This window comes from Scomber scombrus, chromosome 5 (assembly GCF_963691925.1).
Source record: "Scomber scombrus chromosome 5, fScoSco1.1, whole genome shotgun sequence".
In the NCBI taxonomy this organism is placed as follows: Eukaryota; Metazoa; Chordata; class Actinopteri; order Scombriformes; family Scombridae; genus Scomber; species Scomber scombrus.
Genome location: NC_084974.1, coordinates 12,991,703 through 13,014,667, shown reverse-complemented (window position 1 = coordinate 13,014,667; position 22,965 = coordinate 12,991,703). Strand labels below are relative to the sequence as shown.

The 22,965-nt window shown below is 41.3% G+C and overlaps 1 protein-coding gene across 3 annotated transcripts in view; it reads left to right on the top strand.

Moving 5' to 3' along the window:
- The window catches only part of grik4 (glutamate receptor, ionotropic, kainate 4), a 293,525-nt gene extending 270,774 nt beyond the window's left edge, over positions 1-22,751 (top strand). For all 3 annotated transcript variants that reach the window (XM_062418967.1, XM_062418968.1, XM_062418966.1), the window contains 9 exons: positions 4,731-4,934; positions 7,507-7,620; positions 15,037-15,146; positions 16,152-16,325; positions 16,803-16,968; positions 17,727-17,952; positions 19,920-20,048; positions 20,237-20,355; positions 21,864-22,751. In XM_062418967.1, the coding sequence (XP_062274951.1) occupies positions 4,731-4,934; positions 7,507-7,620; positions 15,037-15,146; positions 16,152-16,325; positions 16,803-16,968; positions 17,727-17,952; positions 19,920-20,048; positions 20,237-20,355; positions 21,864-22,253 (1,632 nt within the window). In that variant the 3' untranslated portion in view covers positions 22,254-22,751. The remainder of the gene's footprint in view (positions 1-4,730; positions 4,935-7,506; positions 7,621-15,036; positions 15,147-16,151; positions 16,326-16,802; positions 16,969-17,726; positions 17,953-19,919; positions 20,049-20,236; positions 20,356-21,863) is intronic.
- Positions 22,752-22,965: the final 214 nt, after the last annotated feature.

Here is a 22,965-nt window from a genome sequence, read left to right as displayed (position 1 = left end):
AGTTAATAATCAGATAGTCAGGTTTACTTTTATAGAGCGGTGCTGTTATTGTCACTATCTGACTGAATGCTTGACCAGCCCTGAGCCCCAGAAGCATTTTATTTTATCTTGTTTCTTAGAAATCAAGGCCAATAATATTCTGTAGTTTTATTATCAACAATTCCCATGAAAACGCCAAAATCAACAACACTGTAGTTTATTTAATCCCTCTCACCCTATCTTAAGATCCAAATCTTTAAAATCAGGTCACAGATATAATATTATTAAATATTAGTTAATTTAATATAAAAAAATATTAAATATTTTTAAAAGGATATATAATTTCCCCAAATATCTCGCCACTGTAGTTTTCTGCAGATTTGGAACCCTGTCTCTTAGATATCAGGTTTATATAGGCCCTACTCCTAATGTGCAACATGTTTTAAACGTAATGCTGCATTACACTTTTACTGGAATTATGAAGAACCTTTGTTAATTAACATATCTGAGAAAGTCACAAAATGTTGATACTGAATATATATCAGTTAATAATTTTGTGCCCCTACAATATGCAGTACAATATCCATCATTACCGCCATTAAGGTTAGGGTGCTTTTGGTTTATTACTGAAAACTTACTTACTTGCAACATCAATCGTGACATGTTTACAATTTTACCTTAAACCAAAACCACACTCTACTTTATTTGTCCCCAAGGGGCAGGTCAGGGACCAAGCAAAAGAGACAATAGAGACAAATGTGCAAAAGAGAAAAATTGTCTGAATAAAGTTGAACATTTTTATTTCATTTTTGACAAAAATTGTAAATCCCAATATAACATAAGATTCTAGAGAAAGTATTTTAGGGCACTAAAGCTTCAATAACCAAACAGATCGAATCTTCCAACAGACACGCAAGGAGCTTATATACACAATTGAACTAACACTACACAGACACAAGGGGACCAAAAACAACATTAAACATGCAACACACTTCAAGATATTCAAACATAAACAACCTATCAAAAGAAATGATCTACAAAGAAAGAATTGGCTTCCAGCAAATATTAACAAATCCAAACAAAAAGAGGGTTCCTTCTTTATATATGTAATTCTGAATTCAAGCGCCCCCCCCCCCCATTCCATTTCCTGTGGGTGGTACTTCAAACGCCACTCTTCCTGGCACTTTGCCAGAGAAGCTCGGTAAGATCACACACAGAGGTGGATGCTCTTTGTAAATTAAAGAACCATGTGACATAGGATGTTACCTAGAAAACCAAACTAAAAAACAAAATGTCATGAAATGAATAAAGCGTGTAATGTGTACACAAAAGACGTGTTGTGGGTGTTGAAATTTGACCACATATAAAGAAATACTGACACTGGTGGATAGCAGCTGATGCGGCAACCACAGTGCAATAAAAGTGTTTTTGTAGCCTACACATAACCACACACAGGTCTCTGGAAGTCAAGGTCCAGCACTTTGAATGGCCACCATTGACCCCAACCAATGTCCTGCAGCTTGTGTGCAGGACATAAATGTAGTACATCCAATATTTAAAAAAAAAAACATTGCTCTGGAATATCATGCAGCTGACAGATACCTAGCACAACATAATTAGGAAAATGAATTATTATTATTATATAAGTGTAATTTCGAAGAGACATTTGGTGCACTAGCCACTGTCACAATAAACACTGTTCGTGGTAATGAAAGAACATGTCGACCAGTGCAACAATGGCTGCTTAATATGATTTTAGTAATTAATTGTTAACAACAACAGAGCTCTTTGGCACAGAGGAATGAAATATAACAGGCTTTGGTTGCACAGCCAATACTTGTTAGTAGGTTCAATTAAATGGATTTGTTGACAATAAAAGAATAGATAGTGTTTGGATTTGAGCTATCTCTACTTGCTAAATCTTATGCTATGTGTTAGCTCAGTCTGTGTGTTCGTTAAATGAAAGAATAGGAGAAGATGAGCGGTCTCACAGGCTATTTTATTTAGCAGTAAATGAATAAAACATACAGAGCTCTGGGTCGAGATCTTCCTGTCCCTGATGAACAACAGTGTTTGTCAGTTCATGAAGTCTGACTCCTATGCTTTCCCTGACCCATTTTATACACAATACAGAATGTTTATGCAATGTGTGAGGTGTTGTCTCCTCCTGATTGGCTGTTGATCTGACTCCATCCTCCATCTTCTCACAGTCCAGGATATGTGACTTTCCTGTGACCTCCTTAAACAGGCGCAATAGTGACTTCCATGTGACCCCCTTCTTCTGAAACTACACAATCACCAGACATCCTTTGGGGTTTTTTAAGGGTTAGTTCTGCATTGTTTAACAAAGGATGGTCAGGGCTATGACTGAATGTTTGACCCCGATCTCCTGTTAATAATAAACCTTTAACCTATACAAGTGGGACGTGTCAACGGTGGTTTCCTTCTTCATCCACACATCAAGAATCTACCTATTTACTTACACTTCAGGGTAAACTGTCTTCAATACTTTTCTACTGTCATTTAGGGTGCATTCATAACAATAGCCCCTGAGATAATGATGATGACTTCCTAATCATTATTGATTGAGAGAAGCACTGTTCTGTCTTTACTCCTGCAATGTGATAATCTTGTCTTTACCAAAGGTCAACTGTCTTCCAGCTGGGATGCATTCTTATTACACAACAAGCTTACTGCTTTCAAATTGTTACACATAGGACCACATATTTATATGAAACAAACAATAAAGTAATTAATCCCCTTATCTGATATTTTAGCAGTGGCCAATTCATAGCATATATCTACAATAGATTCATCAAACCTGTCCTTAAACACTACATGTGCGAGTCACTTACTTTTCTGATTACTGTGTCTTGTAATACAGTCTGTCATCTACCTCTCTTTATAGTACACTGCAGGTTATTGTTGCTCTACAGTATGTTTAATCAAACTATTAGTCTGGTTAGACACATTGAATCCATATGTAGATTCTTGGTGCAGAGTCACACAGTGGGAGAGTCAGTCAGTCATTTTATTCCCATTCTTATCACAGCAGAGCAGAAGCTGATTCTACTGTCCAGTGATGCAGCGAGAAAGAGGCAGAGCTGCCCAATCCGTTGTCAGAGTGATCTGAACCTGTGATCTGTACACAGCTACAGGTTTGAACCAAGCAGTTGCTATGACAACAGGATAAGTCACAGTAACAGTCGTGCCACCTGATTTGCACCAAGTTGTCAAATCTTCCCAATTTCAGTGTAACTACTATTTTCGTTGCTTTCCCTGTGAGGCAAATCAATCACCTTTCAACCTGCTACCACACAAATAAGTATTCCCAGCTGTGACGGTGACAAAACAATTTCACTTCTATACCAGCACTCAAAATATAGCACCACAGCATTACTGCCTGTGCATTTTCCTCCTGAATGCTGTCACAGTGGCTTTGAATGGCTTACAAACATGACTCTGTGGTGAATTACACATACCTACTGTGGGCAATTTATGTTAACACAAGTTGTTGACAATGTCTTCAACAAGTTCATGGTTAAACAAACATTTTTGAGCCAATATTTTTTGGCAAGTGGTGATAACTCATGTTGTTGAAAATTACTCAAAACTTTCTGTCAACAACAATAAAGAAACCTGAACTTTACTTTTGCCCTGTTTATCTTTAAAAATGGAGAATGTCAGCACAAGAAAACATGTCCGCTTGTTAATCATTGTTATCTGATGCCATGTTGCCAAAGTAAGTTAGTTTCATCTGAATTCACGACCTGAGTGCAGGGACAGAGCAACAGCAAAGTGGTACATAACGCTGTCTTTTTCATGATGTAGTGGAGCCTGAGCACACCAGTCTGACAGTTGCATTATTTGAAAAATAGCACAATAAGGGAGGCTCGAAAATACATAGCTGCAGAGCTCTTTAAATCTTCACACAACATCAACTAAACGACAAACAAGACATAAATAAACAGGCAGCTGAACAGAGAGTTGGTTCTCTAAAAGAGTGGTTGTAAATAGGTGTGTATGTGGTGTGTTTCATATTCACTTTTGTCTGAAAATAATAGATTAGGATGCAGCTGTCTGTTCCTGATTAGAGTACCTGGCTCTGTTTCAAATCCACAAATCTCATTTGTCATCGAGCCAGTAAACCTGGTGTGAACTATGACCCACAGAGGACACATGCATCATCCATCCTTCCTGACAATAAAATCTTTAGTCAGGGTCTGTAAAACATATCACACATTAAAGGGGCACTCCAGCAATTTAGTATTGCTCTTCCATAAAGTTGGGAGGGGCTTATAAGAGATACAAATCGAAGCAGCAGATTCTGAGATATCCTTGCTTAGTCTCAAGTATAGGCCAACACCCCAAAACACTGGATTCTTAACTTCCCATAATGCTACTCATAGTGTATATTGAAGCCATGTCTTTTAAACTCCACGGCATCTGTTAGTAACACAAGCTTTCTGCTGAAAATATTCTGGTCTCCAAGCGCAAGCTGAAATAACTTCAGACTTTGGAAATGGCTCTTGCACAGCCACAGACATGATGTTTTATTTCCACAGGCTAAAAAGTACTTGAAATTAATTAAATGTGTAAAATTGGTGCAGTACTCCTTTAAAACACAGTAGAAAGTATAATATGGATACAGTATGACATTGTGAAATCTACAGTATCTTTTTTATGCTCTGTCACATTAGCATTTATAGACTGTTGGTGGTGTCTATAATGCATCCGTGTTTGTTTTTCAGGAGAATCCATATGTGATGCTGCGGCCGAATCACCAGGAGCTGGAGGGAAATGAACGCTATGAAGGTTTCTGCGTGGACATGCTGAAGGAGCTGGCAGATATTCTCAAATTCAAATATCGAATCCGGCTGGTGGGGGACGGACTGTACGGAGTTCCTGGAGCCAATGGAACGTGGACAGGCATGGTCGGAGAGCTCATCTCAAGGGTATGTCAATATATGCCCATACACAAATTGTAGCATAGCCTACCAGAATGCTCTGCAGTCATAATTACATACATAAAGTATTTCTTAAATACACTTACATACACAAAAGTGTATCTCTCAGCTCTCGCATGGTTCACAGCTAAGCAGCTTCATATCATTACACTCTTTTTCATTTGGCAGTTGGCCTTTCCAGCTTAAGCATTGTATTTTTCAAAACAGTCACGGCTTGTTGGTGGCTTGTTCCCTGTCAGCTCCTTTCCTTAAGCCTTCTGAACCTGACCTTAACAGACTTTCCTCCTGAATCAGTCTATGTTGTTGCTGCTAAATCTTTGAGTGAGGTCTTACATTCTCCCAGCTATGCTGTATGTAGCTGTTAACAGGCAGATAAGGTATATAAGGGAGCTGAGGGGAAAAGAGGAGGAGGAAAGAAATGAAATAGGCGAGGAAAACTGGGGTGAGGAAGAGAAAAGCGAATGAAGTAGAGCAGGATTGAGCTGATCCTTAGAGGTGATCTGTCTTAATTCAGCCGGATAATGGAGGGCAAAGACATTAAGTATGTAAAATAGGGGATGCCTGCTCCTGTTATTGTCACATCCTGCCACTGCCTCATCCTACATAGTTGCCTCTGGAAGGCTGACCTTCAGTAGGGGTCATCATCGACATTGTCATGTGTATCTGACAGCATCTCGAGGTGTGGAGTGCAAGGTGGGGGGGCAGACAAAAAGTCGAGATGTGCTTGAGAGCGGATTTCAGTCATGGGATGGGGGGACATCTGGAGGGATGTTCCACAGTGGACAGAAACGATTGTGCTTGTTTGGTTAAAGGCTTAGAAAGGAATGGGAAAGATGTCAGTGAAAAAATGAACAAAGGAACAGCCACGGTTTCAACTTTAATGGATAACTTGAAAGGATATGAAATATACACTTGGTACCAGCAAAGGAAGACAGCCTGGGGTTATTCAGGACAACAGATACCTGTGTCTCTGCCAGTACCATTCAGACTGCACAATATTTCAATGTATGAGGGTAATTAGTTTGACAGGTGTCAGACAGCCTGAGCTAACAACAAGATGAGCCAGGAGGCGTCCAGACTAAAAGTCTAAGTACATTATGTCCTGATTTCAAATCTACAATGCTGCAGTTAGAGAACAAAGTCATACAGCATCAACAAAGACCAAACTCTTAAAGTCAAATAGTACATCACAGAGGAAATGTTTAATTCATCCCTCACATTTATTACAAAGATACTGTATGATTTCATGTAAGTAGGAACAGGTATGATGCAAAATTGAACAGCTAACATCACATTTTGTTTTTGCGAGTTCTACAAGAAGGCATAACAGCAGCCAGGCAAGAGGAATCCAGTAATCAATATTAATATTCTATCGTCGCATAAATATTTCAGTGGCTGTTACGACTGTGTGTTCATTTTTCAAAGGATCAGTGACTTTCTTTGTTGAAATTGCCCTCGATGGTCGTTCCCTGCGCGCTGCCTCCTTCGGCGCTGGGAGCAGACCGATCAGACTTTTCAAACGACGACGGTGAGAAAAAAGATGAGGGGGAGGCTGGGGACAGCTGATGATGGAGGGTCAGAGCCTGCGGGCTGGGGATAGAGCAGCAGGAGACATTAGGCCTCAGTGTGGAGCGTAGGCTGGAGGTAGGCAAGGTTAAAGAGGTGGAAATTAAAATGTAATGTACTTGAAGCACAGACAGAGTGGGATATGGGGTTTTTAAATGAAGCAGTAAGTGTCTTCTGCTAGTGTTTTGAACCTGTTCCAAAGGTTAGAATAATTATGGAAAAAACGGATACATTTTTACGTTACATCAAAATGGATGTTGTTGGAAAACGCTTTTTTCATGTGTGTCAGATGGCCCTCTCTTAGTCTCTCCTTCCTCGAGATACAAACAGTGGGTCATGGATTTTGAGTGGCATCTGCAGCGCTGCAGCACAACTCCCCTTCTCCTCCCTCTCATCCTCCATTCCTTTTCAGTCTCCCCAATCCTCTTAGTTCTCCTGCAGCAGACAAAGAGCAATGCGTTGCTGCTTTCACTCTTTGCTCCTCAGGGAGAAGAAAAATCCCTTGCAGTTGCACTTTGCTGGCCTATATTATTAGTAGGGAGCCATCCAGTATTCAGCATACATTGACCATTTCTATGTGTGTGTGTCAAGTGATTTGTCTTGACAGTGCTCCTTTGGCCAGCCACAATGGCTTCCCTGAGCCTCTCTGGTGCCCTACACACACACACACACTACGCGCGCGCGCACACACACACACACACACACACACACACACACACACACACACACACACACACACACACAATGCCAATGCTGGATTATCTTCACCACAGATAGCGCTATTGGAAGACAATGAGGCTATAGGATACCAAAGGTCATTATTAGGGAATTAGCAAATAGTAACCCACTTCTTATGTCATCCTTGTCTTCTTTTCAAGCGCTCACATTAATGGTTATGTCATAAACTTATGTTACATCCACACAACTATATTCAGTATGCTTCTCAGCATAGTCTTGGACTCATATGTGTTTACGTGATGTGATACTGTTACAGAAAGCTGACCTGGCGGTTGCAGGCCTCACCATCACAGCAGAGCGTGAAAAGGTCATTGACTTCTCAAAGCCCTTCATGACCCTCGGCATCAGCATCATGTACCGCGTCCACCTGGTGAGTAACGTCCGACCAGCCCTCCCCATCCCCACCCACCAACACACCCATTGCATCTTGTTTTCTTCCTTCTACTTTATCTATAATAATAATAATAATAATAATAACTTCATGTATAGAGCACTTATCAAGCAATAAGCACAAAGTGCTTTTCAAAGGTGAGAAATACATATACACACAAACACATACAAAGACAAAACTATTAATGAAAGAAGATAAAACTCTTAATGAAAGGAATAAAAAGGAAAAAAACAACAGCTGATGATGGCCACACAAATGTGGTCTATGTGAGAAAAAGGCATTCTCTTGAAGTAAGTTTTAAGACAAGATTTAAAGGCAGTGACAGAGACAGCTGGCCTGATGCTCACTGAAAGGCTATTCCAGAGTCAAGGAGCCAGAAATGCAAAGGCTTGATCATCCTTTGTTTTTAAACTGGACTCTGGAATAGTTAGAAGACCCAGACTGGCAGACCTGAGGGGCCTGTTTGGACAGTAGGGTTTAAGGAGTTATATACTCCAGCACCAGACTATCATAAGGTTTGAATGATAAGTACAGTTGTGTATGATCCACGTAGCTATGAAAGGAGATGTTGTAATGGCAGATTATTTGTCCCAAGGGTAACATGTAAAGTGTGAATAAAACGGGTCCCCAGATTGATCCTTGTGGTATTCCATGTATAATCTGTGCAGTTCGGGTGGTAAAACACAACACCCCTTCTGTTTCTGCCGTCTCAACTTTTTAACAAGTGTCCACTTCTCCTGTGATTGCCCATTTACTCCTTCTGTTGCTATGGCCCCCAATCTTGCCAGCACCAGATGGCACGTTTTACAGTGTGAACTTCCTGATGAATGTAGCACTTTCTGCATTGTTGTTCTCTGCTTGCCCTCTGATTGGGTTTGGCCATCTTATTAACACAAGTAACGACCTCCTTGCCCCACAGAGAGCAAGCCCAAGCAAGAAACAGTGAAACAACAGCAGTGCTGGTGAAAATGAGCCAGTGGCCCATTAATCATCAGTCCCTCCCCAAACCCTAGGTGACAGAGTAGGGCCCAGTATGGCGGAGCCACAGTCCCCACTGAGGTGCTTTGGCACGTGCACGAGCTAACATTAGTGTAGTTACCCCTTAGGGGCCCTCTTCCTCCTGTCTCCCCTTCTTGTATACCTCCCACATTCTCGCTCACATATACTCGGCGCACGGCGCTAATAAGTGTAGCAGTGAGCAACTCAATTGAGGGCCAATAGTTGGAGAGAATAAATCGATGCTTGCAGCAGGTGCAGTGTTAAATGGGCTGCTAGGTAACATGTCACCTCTGAACTGGGAGATAGCATGAGGTCATATGGAGCTGACGTCCCTGAGGGCTGGCACACAGAGTCACAGAGCTGGATCAGCACAGACTTGACCCAGTTGACCCCCTCATTCTGGGTAAGAGGTTGTTAAGAGGGAATGTGTATGTTGTGTTTTTGAAAAGATAGAAAGGAATGAGAAAGGTAAAAGATAAGGGGTAGAGTGAAGACAGCTGTCTCTGTTCTCTCTCTCTCCCTCTATCTCAAACCTTCATTTCCTCATACTCTCTTTATTCTTCCATTGCCCTTTAGCATTTTCTCAGATCTGACTCAGAGCGATCCCTCAGCATGGCTCTGAAATTCGATATTTGAATTTCTGTGACTGCAGTTGTTTAGTTCTAATCCACTAACTATTGATCCGAGACACAGAGATTTCTACAAGGGGGTTTGCTGCTTATTTCAAACTTTAAATGAAAATTTCAATCAGATCAATAAGACTGGTGAATGCAATAAAATAAAGGTGCCTGTTGGGTATTAATTACCCTAAGACTATTGGCTATTTAATCTCCATTTCTCTTTTCAGTGTGTGTGAATATATTTTATGTATGTCTGTCTCACACACACAAATGCTCGTTTTCCCTTTTTTTTAGTCCTGTCAGTAATTTCTATCTATGAAGGCTGTTACATTTATGACACTGGACTGAACCGCCACTGGTGCATTTCCTCCAACTGTTAGAGTCAACTTTTCTGTGGAGTACTCAGAACAGCGGCAAATCACAACTCTTAATTGCCTGCCACATGATTTTGTGTCAGTGTTTTACCTTGCAGAAAAAAAGACATGAGATCTGATCCTCTGCAGGGATTACTGTTAGCTTGTCTACTGATTCTGCTCTGTGATTTGCAGCACACAACATTGAAATAAAAATAAAGGAGCACATTTCAGACAGCTTACAGCTTGTCTGCAAAATACAAGCTTCACCTGTCTAGATTTTCAGCTTTCTTACCCAACTTTTTTGTGGCTGGCTGAGGATTTGTTGTTACGTACCTTATACAGTGATGTTGTATGGTATATTATATGGTATATAAAGCCCTTTGGCCATATAAAATATATACATTTGAATTGTACACACAAATCACATCTTTAATGTCAACACAGAGCAGACCCCAGCAGTCGGTATAATATGTGTCACTGCCGGCCTGAATTGGGCATCAGAGTTATGAACTCAGACATAACCTTGAGCGACTGTCAAGCTCTTCTCATAAAAACTTTCCCTCCCATAACATTCATCATCTGTACAACACAAAGCCAAACTCTGTAACTCAAGAGCCCAACACCCTGTTGTACTTTATATATCTGTGCCAATTCCATCATTTCAACATTTACCTCAGTAAGACAAAGTGTATGTGTGTGCACAAGAGAAAGAGCGAGCAGTGTTTAATTAGACATAGGAGTTAATTAGGGGTGTGTAGAAGCTGTGTCAGATTCAGCAGTTGCCCTGATGGGCAGGGCACGGCATATGGAGCTTTATTGACTCTGTGGCCACACACACTCTCAGACAAAACTACACAGTCACAAACACAAGCAGCCCTGCACATATGGATGCGCACACCCACATACTTTCACATGAGTGCACATACAGTCACACACGTACTCTATACACACAGACATAAAGCCAGACAACCTGGAGATCCCGTGAGGCAGCGGGATGTTGTTGTGAATATGACCCTGTGACCTCAGCCAAATAAACTGCTCTCCGCAGATTGCCCCTGCAGCCATCACAACAACCATAACAGCTGACAGCGTGAGCTCTGACGCAATTAGGAATGCACACTATCAAAGACAGACAGTGGGGATACACAGTGGAGGGAGAGGAAGAGAGACGGCATGGAAGGGAACAAGCAAGAATTAGGTAGAAAGAGAAGCGGAATGGTTGGAGAGAAGATGGAGAAATGAGAGCAGAAAGAGCAGGAGAGTGTGAGAGTTGAAATGACAAAGGGAAGTCTCCTTCAGTGAGTCAGTCTTCAGGCAGGAAGTCTCAGGGGGCAACAGCGTGGTATGAATACCAAGAGGCAGGATGACTAGGTGAAATCCTTGACTTGATAACCCCACCAGCTCCTTCAGCCACCCTCCTGGCATGCAGGTATCCCCTGAGAGAGACAAGCAAAGGACAGTGGGAAGTTGAGAGAGAACAAGGGCAGTGCAAGGTAACGCTCTTTGTCTGCATGGCGAGAAGAAGAAGGGACAACTATTATAGCCATCAGCCTCACTATTCTATTTAAAATATACTCATAAAAGGTTATAAAGGATGTTTCGCCCTCTGTACAATGTCTGCATCCTCTTCCATCCTTTGATTTGCTTTATGCCCTCTTATCGTCTTAATGTAACGATAAACTTCTGTAAAATGATTCCCCTGCCACTAATAAAAGTAATTTAAACTCTGGATGTGTGAAACGCAGGTGTTTGTTTTACTCCTAAATCTGTTTATCCAACTCCTACATCAAGCCAACTATTATTGTATCATGTGAATCAGCACTAGGTTGTTAAGTCATTATGTCATATGTGCAGTTTAGAGTCTCCCATCTCGTCTAAGTGTACAATGTCACATTCAACTGAAACTACCAGATTAGCTATGCTTGCTGTGTTTTCCCACGTCAACTACCTGCTGCCTCCTGTTCAGCACGGGTGCACTGGGTGGCCCAAGCACGCACTGTATCTGCCCTGCTCTGGATGACTGACAGCACAGACAGCTGCTGACAAGCTTTGAAACACAGGCACACACACAAACACAACACTACTGACACCCTGTCTGTTTGGCACACACCTTGCAAAATGAAGTGGGAACAGACCACCAATACAAGCTCATTGTTTAAACAATAACCCGAGGCCGTGCTATATGGACTGAGAGCAACTTGCAGTTTTTGTACTTTCGCTCTCAGGTCAGTTTATCTTGGATCACTTCAGTATTGCTAAGCACTTTAATATTGATCTACATACAATTTTAATAACTGTACTAGTAGATTATATTTATTTATTTTTGCTTTTTGTCTGTGACATCTGGTGAACTGTCCATGTGTTTTGTATTTGTGTTGTTGTGTTTGGTCTTTTTTTCCCCTTTGTGATTAAAATGTTCAATTAAAAAATTTAATAATTGCCCTAACAGCAGTGACACTGAACTCTCAATTACAGTGATGCATCAGAAATAAGCCACCGGGAAGGACAGATGCAGTGTTCCATAATTTCCTCACATCACAGAAAACAAGAGTCAGTCATCCGGTCCTATGTGTCACCTTTACTCAAACAAGGCTTCAGAGCTGCACTTATTGCACACCTGAGGACAGCACGATGTTTAACTGACATTATCACCTTTATAGCTAAAATGGTAGCCAACAATTGCTAATTTACACACCTAGCAGGCACGGAGCAACATTTGCAGCCATTTGGAGTCTTGTTTCTGTCCACCCGACGAATGCAAGTGTAAGGCTCTCCACCAACTCTGTAAGCTGCTAAATGCTTCAAAGTCTTCACCAGATAGTCCCTATTTTAGTTTTATCAGTCTTTAGTGCTAGTCATTTGATACATTTTAATATGCATGTATAATATAAATAATGATGACACAGCTTTAAAAACGCTTTGGTATCATGACTTTGTTGTCACAAGATGATCATGAAATGGAAATTCATTAAGCTTGTTCTTTTGAGGACACAGTTTATGAGACCTAAAATGTGTGTAAAATGGGGGAAAAGTTACCAGAGAAAATGGCAGTGTGTGCATAGTTTGAATACATGTTATGCTGTTCCCATTTAGCCTATCTGAATGTCTATGTGCTCATTAGTGTGTCTGCTGCAGCTTCACCATGGATAATTTCCCCTCCAACTTCTTAAAATATAACTTTGTCTCTGAATCTTAATGCACCAACAAGAGTTGAGATTTCCCACCAGCACGACTCTCATGTCTCATCCTACATTTATTTCTGTCTCTATATCTGATCTGCTCTCCTGCACCTTCACTTCTACACCATCTGTTGGCATGAAAGTCTCCTGTCTCATCAGCTCCCCCCATCTTATAGCCCCTTGGTGGGACCTTAAGATGTGGACAAGTAGGGCAAGCAGTTAACAAAACACTGGTTCAGCATGTGTCAAACTGGACCAGCAAACAGGAGGACTTATGTCAGCACATACTGCTGTTACCCCACTGCCAACAAGAGACAACTTGGCAGTGATTCTCACTTTACAATAACTCCCTACATCTGAGATGGCCATTGTGTGTTTCACCACTCCACTGTTCTATTTTCAGACCGCTATCATCATTATCATCGGCATTACACTCTATAGATAGACTGACGGGCATTAAGTCTGGCAGGCTGATTTGAATCTTGCTAAAAATTACATTGAATCTCACTCTGCTCTCCTGCTTCCTGCACGACTCCTATTTTATTCAGTCAGGCTAATAGAGTATGCAAGTGATTACAGGCGCATTAATGAATTTTCATCTCTGCACAAGTTTAAATGGGGGTTCGTTTATCATAACAAATGCCCACCAAAATAATTTCACCCTCTTGCAGCAAATTTAATTTTCAAGGGCCTCAGAAATGTATTACTGCAGTGTTTTGGCATGCGTGATGTCCCCCAAGAGCACCTAATTGAGTATTTTTGCATAAAAGCTATTTGGACTTGTTCAGGTGGGCTCCACAGAGCTGCCTGTTGACACAGAAATGGAAGATAAGGCATTTCGACACGATTGAGTGCATCCCTCTCATAACAACACTTGGGACAGTTGGTTGTTTGATCACCTCCACCATTTAACTGTCCTGCTGGCCCTGACAACCACCTCCATTTTATAGTCATTAACAGATGGTGGACGTGCATATGTATATAAATGGCTAATATTCCTCTGATAATGTTCGGTCAGCCAGGCTATATGGACATAAGAAATACGAGCATACACAAATACACAGACACATATACACACACACACACACACACACACACATAAATAAACACACACAATCATTCTGTTATTCAGCACTGCTTCACCAGTAATTGGTTTCATTTAGAAGACAATGGCTGTTGGTGCTAGATAATGAAACATTAGGAATTAGCGCCTATATTCCCGCTGGTCTACTAACTGCCACGCGTATTTTAGCCACTTTATCTCTTCTACCACTGGTTACCAATCCAAACATATATGCAACAGCCCATAGCTTCTTCTGCACAGCTAGCCTTTTTGTCCAAGCCAAAGCTATTAATCACTTTCCCTTTTTTTCTGCCGGCTGCGATACTGCGCGCTCTCAGTCATATAGGAAGTCAACTATAGGTCACAGAAATGAATTTCTGTTTAATGTAGCTGTAATGGTTTAGTTGATTATTTGACCTTTCTCTCTCTATTCCAAGCTTGTGCCAAGCACAAATTGTGACTATTGTCTTTATCTCTGTTAATAATGTTGACCTCTGATTGTCCTTCATGATATGATTTATCTAGTGTAATTTGGTGTAAAACCATACTATATACGTATACCTATTTACAGGAAATAGTTCTCAATTGATGTTATTTCTCTCTTTTTTTTCAGTGCTTGAATCCAGGGAATAAAACCTCTTATCTGTGGTGTTGTATCAATATCCAGCCCTGTGACACTCTGTTGACAGTTCATGGGAGACTGAGTTTGTGCTTTCATACAATGTTGATCTGAATGTTTACATGCAAATGAGATTCATATAATTATAGTGCTATCAGTTTGCGACAGGAAAATCTGTGCTTATCACATCAAAATCCCATTATTTACTGTCCCAGTCACCTTTTTCATCTTTCCCAAATTACACAGGCGGCAGTAAATGTTGGTTAACGCAGACCAAACTAGGGCTGGGGCAAAGGAATCAACATGGAAATTCAACAACAATTCTTTTTAATTAATCTTGGCACTCACTATATTGAGGTGATGCTAGAAACTCAGATGTTTTCTCACTTGCTAATTAGTTCTTCACATTTACGAGTAATTATTTAACCTCTCACCTCTCCTTCAACAGAAGCTCTTGTTAGGTCGGCTTGGGTGATGTGAACATGGGATCAAATGTTTTCTTGGTCTGAAAAGGCGTTAATGATTTCAACTCTGTACTGTGTGTGTTTTTGTGTTCCAGGGACGGAGGCCAGGCTACTTTTCCTTCCTGGATCCCTTCTCCCCTGGAGTATGGCTGTTCATGCTTCTGGCCTACTTGGCTGTCAGCTGCGTCCTCTTTCTGGTGGCCAGGTAGAGAGCTCACTCAGCTCAGCAGTAAAATACACTTTTTAGAGTGAGAGAGATTAATTTAGAGACAGTTGAAGGGGTATAGAACACAGTAAAACACAAAAAGGTTGTGGTGGGGGGATATTCAGAGGAGGAAACAGATACCTGTTTTCTATTCTCTTCAGTCTCTCTAGTTGATCTTTCCCATCATAGTGAAAGACGGTGGGTCTCCAGCATCACAGTGACACCTGCTGGCCAAACTGGCATAACTGCTGTTCAAATCACTACTGCTTATACAGCAAGAAGCATTTTCACATCACACTGTAAATTATGAAGAAACTTAATCAAAAATGCAAATTATACATCTTATGTAACACCTGCTGGAATCAAATGAACAAGGTATTACCTTTCTAAAATCTAAGCTCTGCATTACATTACTGCTATATGAACTAAATCTATAAAAGATGAGGGATATGATTTGTTCATGTCAGTTATGAAGATTTTGCCTTTTTTGCTTAAGTTTGATAAAAACAATATTCCCTCTGCAATCTAAGTGAGGAGTGTGTTCAATGTCTTTATCTCCTACACCTTAAACTGTCCTTACTTTCTTTTGTTTGTAATTTTTCTGTTCATTTTGGCAGGTCATAAGAAATGTATACCCTAGTTTTAAGCCAGAGACATCACCTTTTTCTCAATCCAGCACATAACAAAGTTGTCACATAACTTTTGCTTAATGCGGCAGAATTTTAACACACAACTCACACTTCTTCACTCCCAGTGTTAGTACACTGCACATGGGGAATGGAAAGCAGGTTGGTACACTCTCTAGAGAGCCCAGAAAGGTGACTTTGTGTTCAGTTAACTATTAGAGTTGTTTTGCTCCCCTTTCTTTCTACCTTTCGTTCACTATCTGTCTCTGGAGTTTGCTCTCATCAGAGTACCTTATCTGACTTTCATTCCCACTCCTGTTGGATGTACCCCTACTCCTATACCCTCTGTTGTCTAACCCCATTGTCTCATTCTCCCCAGACTGACACCGTATGAGTGGTACAACCCCCACCCGTGTTTAAAAGGACGCTGTAACCTGCTGATCAACCAGTACTCACTTGGAAACAGTTTCTGGTTTCCTGTTGGAGGCTTCATGCAGCAAGGATCCACAATTGCTCCCAGAGCTCTGTCCACACGTTGTGTCAGCGGAGTGTGGTTAGTATTACCTACAGAGACACCGAGTGCTCTCCAGCAAACACACATGCACACACCCATTTGACTCAACTTTAATTGCTCCATCATGGCGTTTCATCTATGATCTGCTTTCAGTGGTATTTTTGGATCCTGTGATTCATCTTTTCATTTATTCATCTGGTTCAACATGAGAACATGGTGAAATGTGTGCATGTGCGTATGTGAGACATTTTCTGTGTATGTCTATGCCTTTATTCTCTACAGCATGAAGTTTACTTTCTCTCATCCAAACTAAGCCGTGTCACCTTCCTTATGCTCACCCACCCATTCATCCATCCACCCCGTCATCCACAGAAAGTCCTGCAGTATCCTATCCTTTCAGGTGTGCGGTTATTTTAATCCTCCTACACTTCTACAGCCACACAATCTATCTTCATACACCTCCCAGCACATTTACATACTTTTGTAGGTGAATACATATGTTCTTGTCCTCCACAGGTGGGCTTTTACATTAATCATCATCTCATCCTACACCGCCAACCTGGCCGCCTTCCTAACAGTTCAGAGGATGGAGGTGCCAATAGAGTCAGTAGATGACCTGGCAGATCAGACGGCAATAGAGTACGGCACCATGCATGGAGGATCCACAATGACCTTCTTCCAGGTCAGAGGTTATACACATCATTGCATATGGTAGATTGTTTATACTCTTCTATCAAAGGTACACTCTCCCACTCACCTCAGAGCCCTCTGATCGATGGGTCACTAGTGATGTTATCCTCCTCATCACCTTCCTGTCCTTTCTGTGTTCCTCCTCTAACCACAGGTTTTATCTGCTTCCTGTCTGTTCTTTGCAACAATCATTCAATATCATCCTCCTCAGGGAGATGGGGAACTGTCCTAGTCCCTAAGAGAGGCACACACTATTCTCTTTCATCCTCTTGTAATTTGACCTGAGAGAGAGAGAGAGAGAGAGAGAGAGAGAGAGAGAGAGAGAGAGAGAGAGAGAGAGAGAGAGAGAGAGAGAGAGAGAGAGAGAGAGAGAGAGAGAGAGAGAGAGAGAAACATAGAGAGTGTATTGCATGGCAGAGAGGCCGTGAGGGATGATGAGGAAGGAAAGAGAGATTTTAGCCTTGTCTTCTTTGACATTTTAACATCCACTGGACCTTGAGTAATGTCAGGGTAGGAAGGCCAAGAGAAAGTAAAGGACAGGTGTGGATGTAGTGTGAAAATTCTGCTCTGGACTCTCAAAGCTTCTCAAATGTAAAAAACTGTGCAAAAGAAAAAAAAAGATTCACATTTAACTGCAGCACAACTTCCACAGAATGGAAACTATGTATCTGTGACTTCTAGATTTTTACTGTCTCCCACATCAGACTGTGTCTGTTTCTCCCAATTACATCTTGTCTTGCTGTTCTGCAGAACTCTCGCTACCAGACCTACCAGCGCATGTGGAACTTCATGCACTCAAAGCAGCCCAGTGTGTTTGTGAAAAGCACGGAGGAGGGGATCGCCCGTGTCCTCAACTCAAACTATGCCTACTTGCTGGAGAGCACCATGAACGAGTACTACCGGCAGAGGAACTGCAACCTGACGCAGATCGGAGGACTGCTGGACACCAAGGGCTACGGCATCGGCATGCCAGTGGGTGAGTGGAGAATGATGCATGTAGAGTTGGGAAGGGAAAAGCAGGAGTATTATAATTAAGGGAAAGAGAAAAGAGGGCTTAAAACCCCTAAAAAACATGGCTCTCTAAACATTAAATATAACAGTCAAAGTTTAAAGCAGCTGTACAGAACATGCAGATAGTTATAGTCAGTTTCAGCACATTGTTTAGCACATAACTTCACTATTTTGGTTCACTATCACCTTCACAGCATTGTTTTCAGCTGCAGCAGGCAGCTTTTTTTCAGAGAAAAATCCCTAACAACCCACTGTACACGGCCTCCTCAGTACCAAGAAACAGACACAGTTAACGACTAGCTGATTAACATCAGATCAACAGAAAATGAATTATAATTTAAATGATATAGAATGATATAGAATTAACAACCATTTATTTTGAGTTGTTTTTATGAAAAAAAAACTAAACTTCTCTTGTTCCAGCTTTTAAGATATGATTATTTCGGTTTTATTTAGTCCTCTATGATTGTAAAACTGAATATCTTTGGGTTTTGGACTGTTGGTTGGGACGAAACCAGAAATCATCATAACCATTTTTTGATATTTTATAGACCAAACAACTAATCCATAAATCAAGAACATAATTGGCAGATTAATCAATAATAAAAATACTTAGTAGTGGTATGATAATGATATTTCACCAAATCAACTAAAAAAGTGATGATATGACAGTGTTGTGTTCACACCTTGTTTCATCTGCTTCTAAGTGGCCAAAAAAATGGAAGGAAAAAACATCCACAGCTTATTGCTTCAGCAGGATTGTGAGGTTCTGTGTCAGTCAGATTTGATTGGCAGTAACCAGGTATGATGGTTGCAGTTTTAATATGATTAAAACTGTAATCACATTTGATTAAAATTTGCTAAGTCCTGATTGGTGCATGGAAGTATATGATTCATGCACCTGAAATCAGAAAAAGGAGCACAGATAAAAGAATAATCCAGAAAATATCTCATGAAATGACCTACATTTTTCAAACATTGGCGAAAAATTGTGTGTTCATGTAAGATCCTGTAACTCATAGTGTGAAGTTGAGAATATAGCTTTAGGAGGCATTTAATAGTCGACTCACACAGGTTGGAGACCTGATGGGTATCAGCAGGCGGACACAGACGGAGGAGTAGAGAAGGAGAGGGCAAAAGAAGTTCAGTGTGAAATGAAGGCACCAGAGGACAAAAGCTGACGGTTTTGCTTAAATATATTGTGTAATTCATGTTGAAGCTCAGGAGAGGGAATGAAGACCAGGAGTATTAGTTGGAGGATATACCATAAACGACACATTAAAGAGTTAAATTGAAAATTAAAGCCTCAGCAAAGCCAAACCATTAGCTGCTATCATGGTGGAAAATGATGCAAAAAGTGAGAAACTGAAAGAGAGACTTACTGCCAGACTTTAATAGTCTCCATGCTGTGATGTGAGATGGGAGGGCGAAAGAAAGGGAATGTGAAATATTGTTCCTGTTGAATGTGGAACTGTTGCTGTACGTCTCAGTCGCTGCTCTGAGAATATAAACACGAGGTTTACTTACACTTTGATCTCAGGTTGAGTCAAACTACAGATGGGGAGAAAAAACACACCTTAAAGTAAACAAGATTAATTTCAATTCCTTTGATGTATAAAGGATAGATAAACCCACTATTTAGCAAATGATGTTCCATACCACATGCTGCGATGTAGATTCACACTGTCCATTAAATTTGCATAAAATGTAAATTATTTGACACTGGCATATGAGACAACACACATCATACACAACAGTGAGCGAGTCATTATTGCGAAATGAACCACCCTGAAGCAGCGTCATGAAAAATGTTACAAAATGAACCTGTTGCCAGTGTGTTTTTGTCAGAAATTACAGTTTTAAAGCAGAACGCAGGCTGAAATAATGCGTTTTGTACTGTACAGTTGAGTTTTGCCCCTCTCTTCCCTCCAGGGTCTGTGTACCGTGATGAATTTGACCTGGCCATCCTCAAACTGCAGGAGGACAATCGTTTGGAGATCCTCAAGAGGAAGTGGTGGGATGGTGGCAAGTGTCCAAAGGAGGAGGACCACCGTGCCAAAGGTCTGTCCGGGTTAATCCTCATCCGCTTTTTTCTTCAGCACTACTTCAGCTTGTCCACGCTTCAGCTTTACCAACACATTGTCCATTTTCATTTCTTGGCCTCCTTCTTCTTACTCTATGAATCCCTCTTCTTACCTTCTCTCTCTGCCTCACTCTCACCTGTCCTATGAATGTTCTGTTGTCTCCAGGTCTGGGTATGGAGAACATTGGCGGTATCTTCGTGGTGCTGGTGTGCGGTCTGTTGGTGGCTATCTTCATGGCAGTGTTGGAGTTTGTGTGGATGTTGAGGCAGACGCCAGGAACTGAGGTGAGAGAGGGCTATCTAACCTGCATCTGCTTTGTCTCCCTCTCCCCTCCCTGGCACCCTCCCCCCCGTGGAGCTGCTAGGCTCCCCCACAGTGTGCAGCTTTGACAGGAAAAGATGTCTTCCTCTGGGTTTCACTTGACACCCAGCCTTCCACCATCCAGCCTATGAGTCATAATCAGCACAAAACCAAAGATATACCTCACTTACAGTATACCTCACACAGAGAACATGCATATATGGATTATTTTCTATTTATAGTGGTAGATTCATAAATATATATTGCATAGAATATCCTACATAACATATAATATTGAATGTAGCTAGACCTTCTTGATGAATAAATGCTTGCAGGGTGCTGGCTGACAGCCTACTCATAGAATAGCAGTTATTGTTTTATCCTAGCCTTAATCTAAGCATATTTTCACTCAAAAGATGCCTTACATTGTGTGCACATCTTCGCTCAGTCGAATTGACAGATCAGAAGTCATTCTCTCCATCAGAGGGTGAAGGTTGGACAGTAATGGACTAGTTAAGGCCACCTGACCCATTTTCTTTGTACTTCAGTTAATAATCGACTGCCAATAGAAATAGAAATGGAAAGTACTTAAAGAAAATATAGTCTTTTTTTCGCTGCAAGAATTACATTAATGATAAATCTGAATTTTATGACCGTAGCTTCATCTAGGATGACTATGAGAGGTTTTGTGAATTTTGTCACAGAACTCCTGCCTGAACCATGTCCAGTTCAAATTCACATATAATGATCACTTCCGTCGGTGAAGTAGTTCTGCTGTGCTATTCTTGAGGCGGGGACTCCTTCAGTGAAAGTGACCTCATAATACACTGGAGAAAGATGTGCATGCAGTGTTATTTCTGATGTGATTCCTTTAAAACATACTTGATATTTGTCTTTTCGAATGGACTCCGCACTGTGATTTTAACTCAATAAACATTCAGTATGTGAAAGTCAAAAACCAACTCATGTCATTTCTTCTTTTTGACCAGCATAGATTAATGTTTCACTCGAACTTGTAAACCGTGTGTGTGTGTGTGTGGTTTTTGATTGTGTGCATCTGTATAGTTGTTATTTTGCTCTTGTGCAGCATGTAGAGATTGATAATTCTCCTTTTTTGTCTTGCACTTGAGCTGCAGTATACTTTAATGTCTGTTATTGTAAATATTTCAGTTGGCATACTGTAGATACCCAGTGAAACACACCTTCATCAGTCCAGGAGATCATATTTTTATGTTACATGTCTGAGTGTGTCTAAAAAGTAAGTTTCATGATGTACTCTTTGTGTTGTCTTTTTTACAGTTTTCAACCTCTGTTGTTCCCACTATTCTGAATTTAAAGATAACCATGAAATGTATATGTTATGTGTCTGTGATGTCTATCAGTCTGTACTGATTAAGTCAGTCAGTCAGTGAGTGTTCTTGCCTGTCTCCCTCTCTCTCCCTCTCTTATCCCCCTCTCCCCTATCTTTTTCTCCTTGTGTGTGTGTTTGCAGCAATCAGTGTGTGAGGAGATGCTACGGGAGCTCCAGGGGATCGTCCTGTGTCGCGACAGCCTGCAGGTGAGGCGCAGGCGATCGTCCTCAATACTGCGACCGCGGCCACTACCCTTGGATGAGCGTCGGGCTCGAGCTGCCGCAGCCAGCCTCAGCAACGGCAAGCTTTGCGGGGGCACCGGACTGCCTGAACCTCTTTCCCACAGACTGGCACAGGAAGCTGCACTGGTTGCAAGGGGTTGCAGCCACATCCGCATTTGCCCTGAATGCAGACGCTTCCAGGGACTGAGGATGCGCCCTGCAGGGGCCACGGGGGCCCTCCCTTCTCCCACACACAGTGAGGAGAGCATAGAGTGGGACAAGACCACAAATAGCAGTGAACCTGAATAACGCCCAGCGATTCCAACAGGGCTGACTTTCCCAGCAGCCACCTCTCTACTTTCCAGGGATCAGAGGTCATGTGGTATTTTGATTCAGCCACTCTGAGCTTGACCATCAAGGGCAGGACAATGCTGTGGACTCTCTTGTTTCATAGAGAGTTTTGGAATCTCCTTGGGTGAATTTTTTCCTTGGTCATTGGAAAAACTGATGAGTCGTCTCGTTGTGGTCTGTCCCTGTTGGCCCTCTGTACTGTGTACAACAGGACGGACAAAAACGGCTACGGGGCATTTGTACTATGCAGTATTTTCAGTCATTTATCATTGTGCTGTTTCTTTTTCTTTTCTTTTTAAATTATTTCTATCCTCTGTTGGATTATCAGTACTGAATATTGTTATTCTATTGTTCTTGGGGGAAAAAAAACTTTAAACAAGTTCCTTTTTTTAATCTGACAATTAACTGTATGAGCGTATATTGCCTCTGAAGAGCTGCAAAGATGAACAGACTAATGCCAGGTCATCCTTCAGATCCCTTTTTTTTTGAAAGTGCCAAAAACCATAAGTATTATCTTGTGACTGAAGAAAGCACCGCAGCCTTGAGAAGACAACAAAATCATCTGTACCTGGGAAAGAAACCAAGACATACAGACACATGGACTTCTTTTATAGTAGTGATATTCTATTAAAAAAATGTTTTAACTGTTGGTATCTCTGAAAGACAGCGA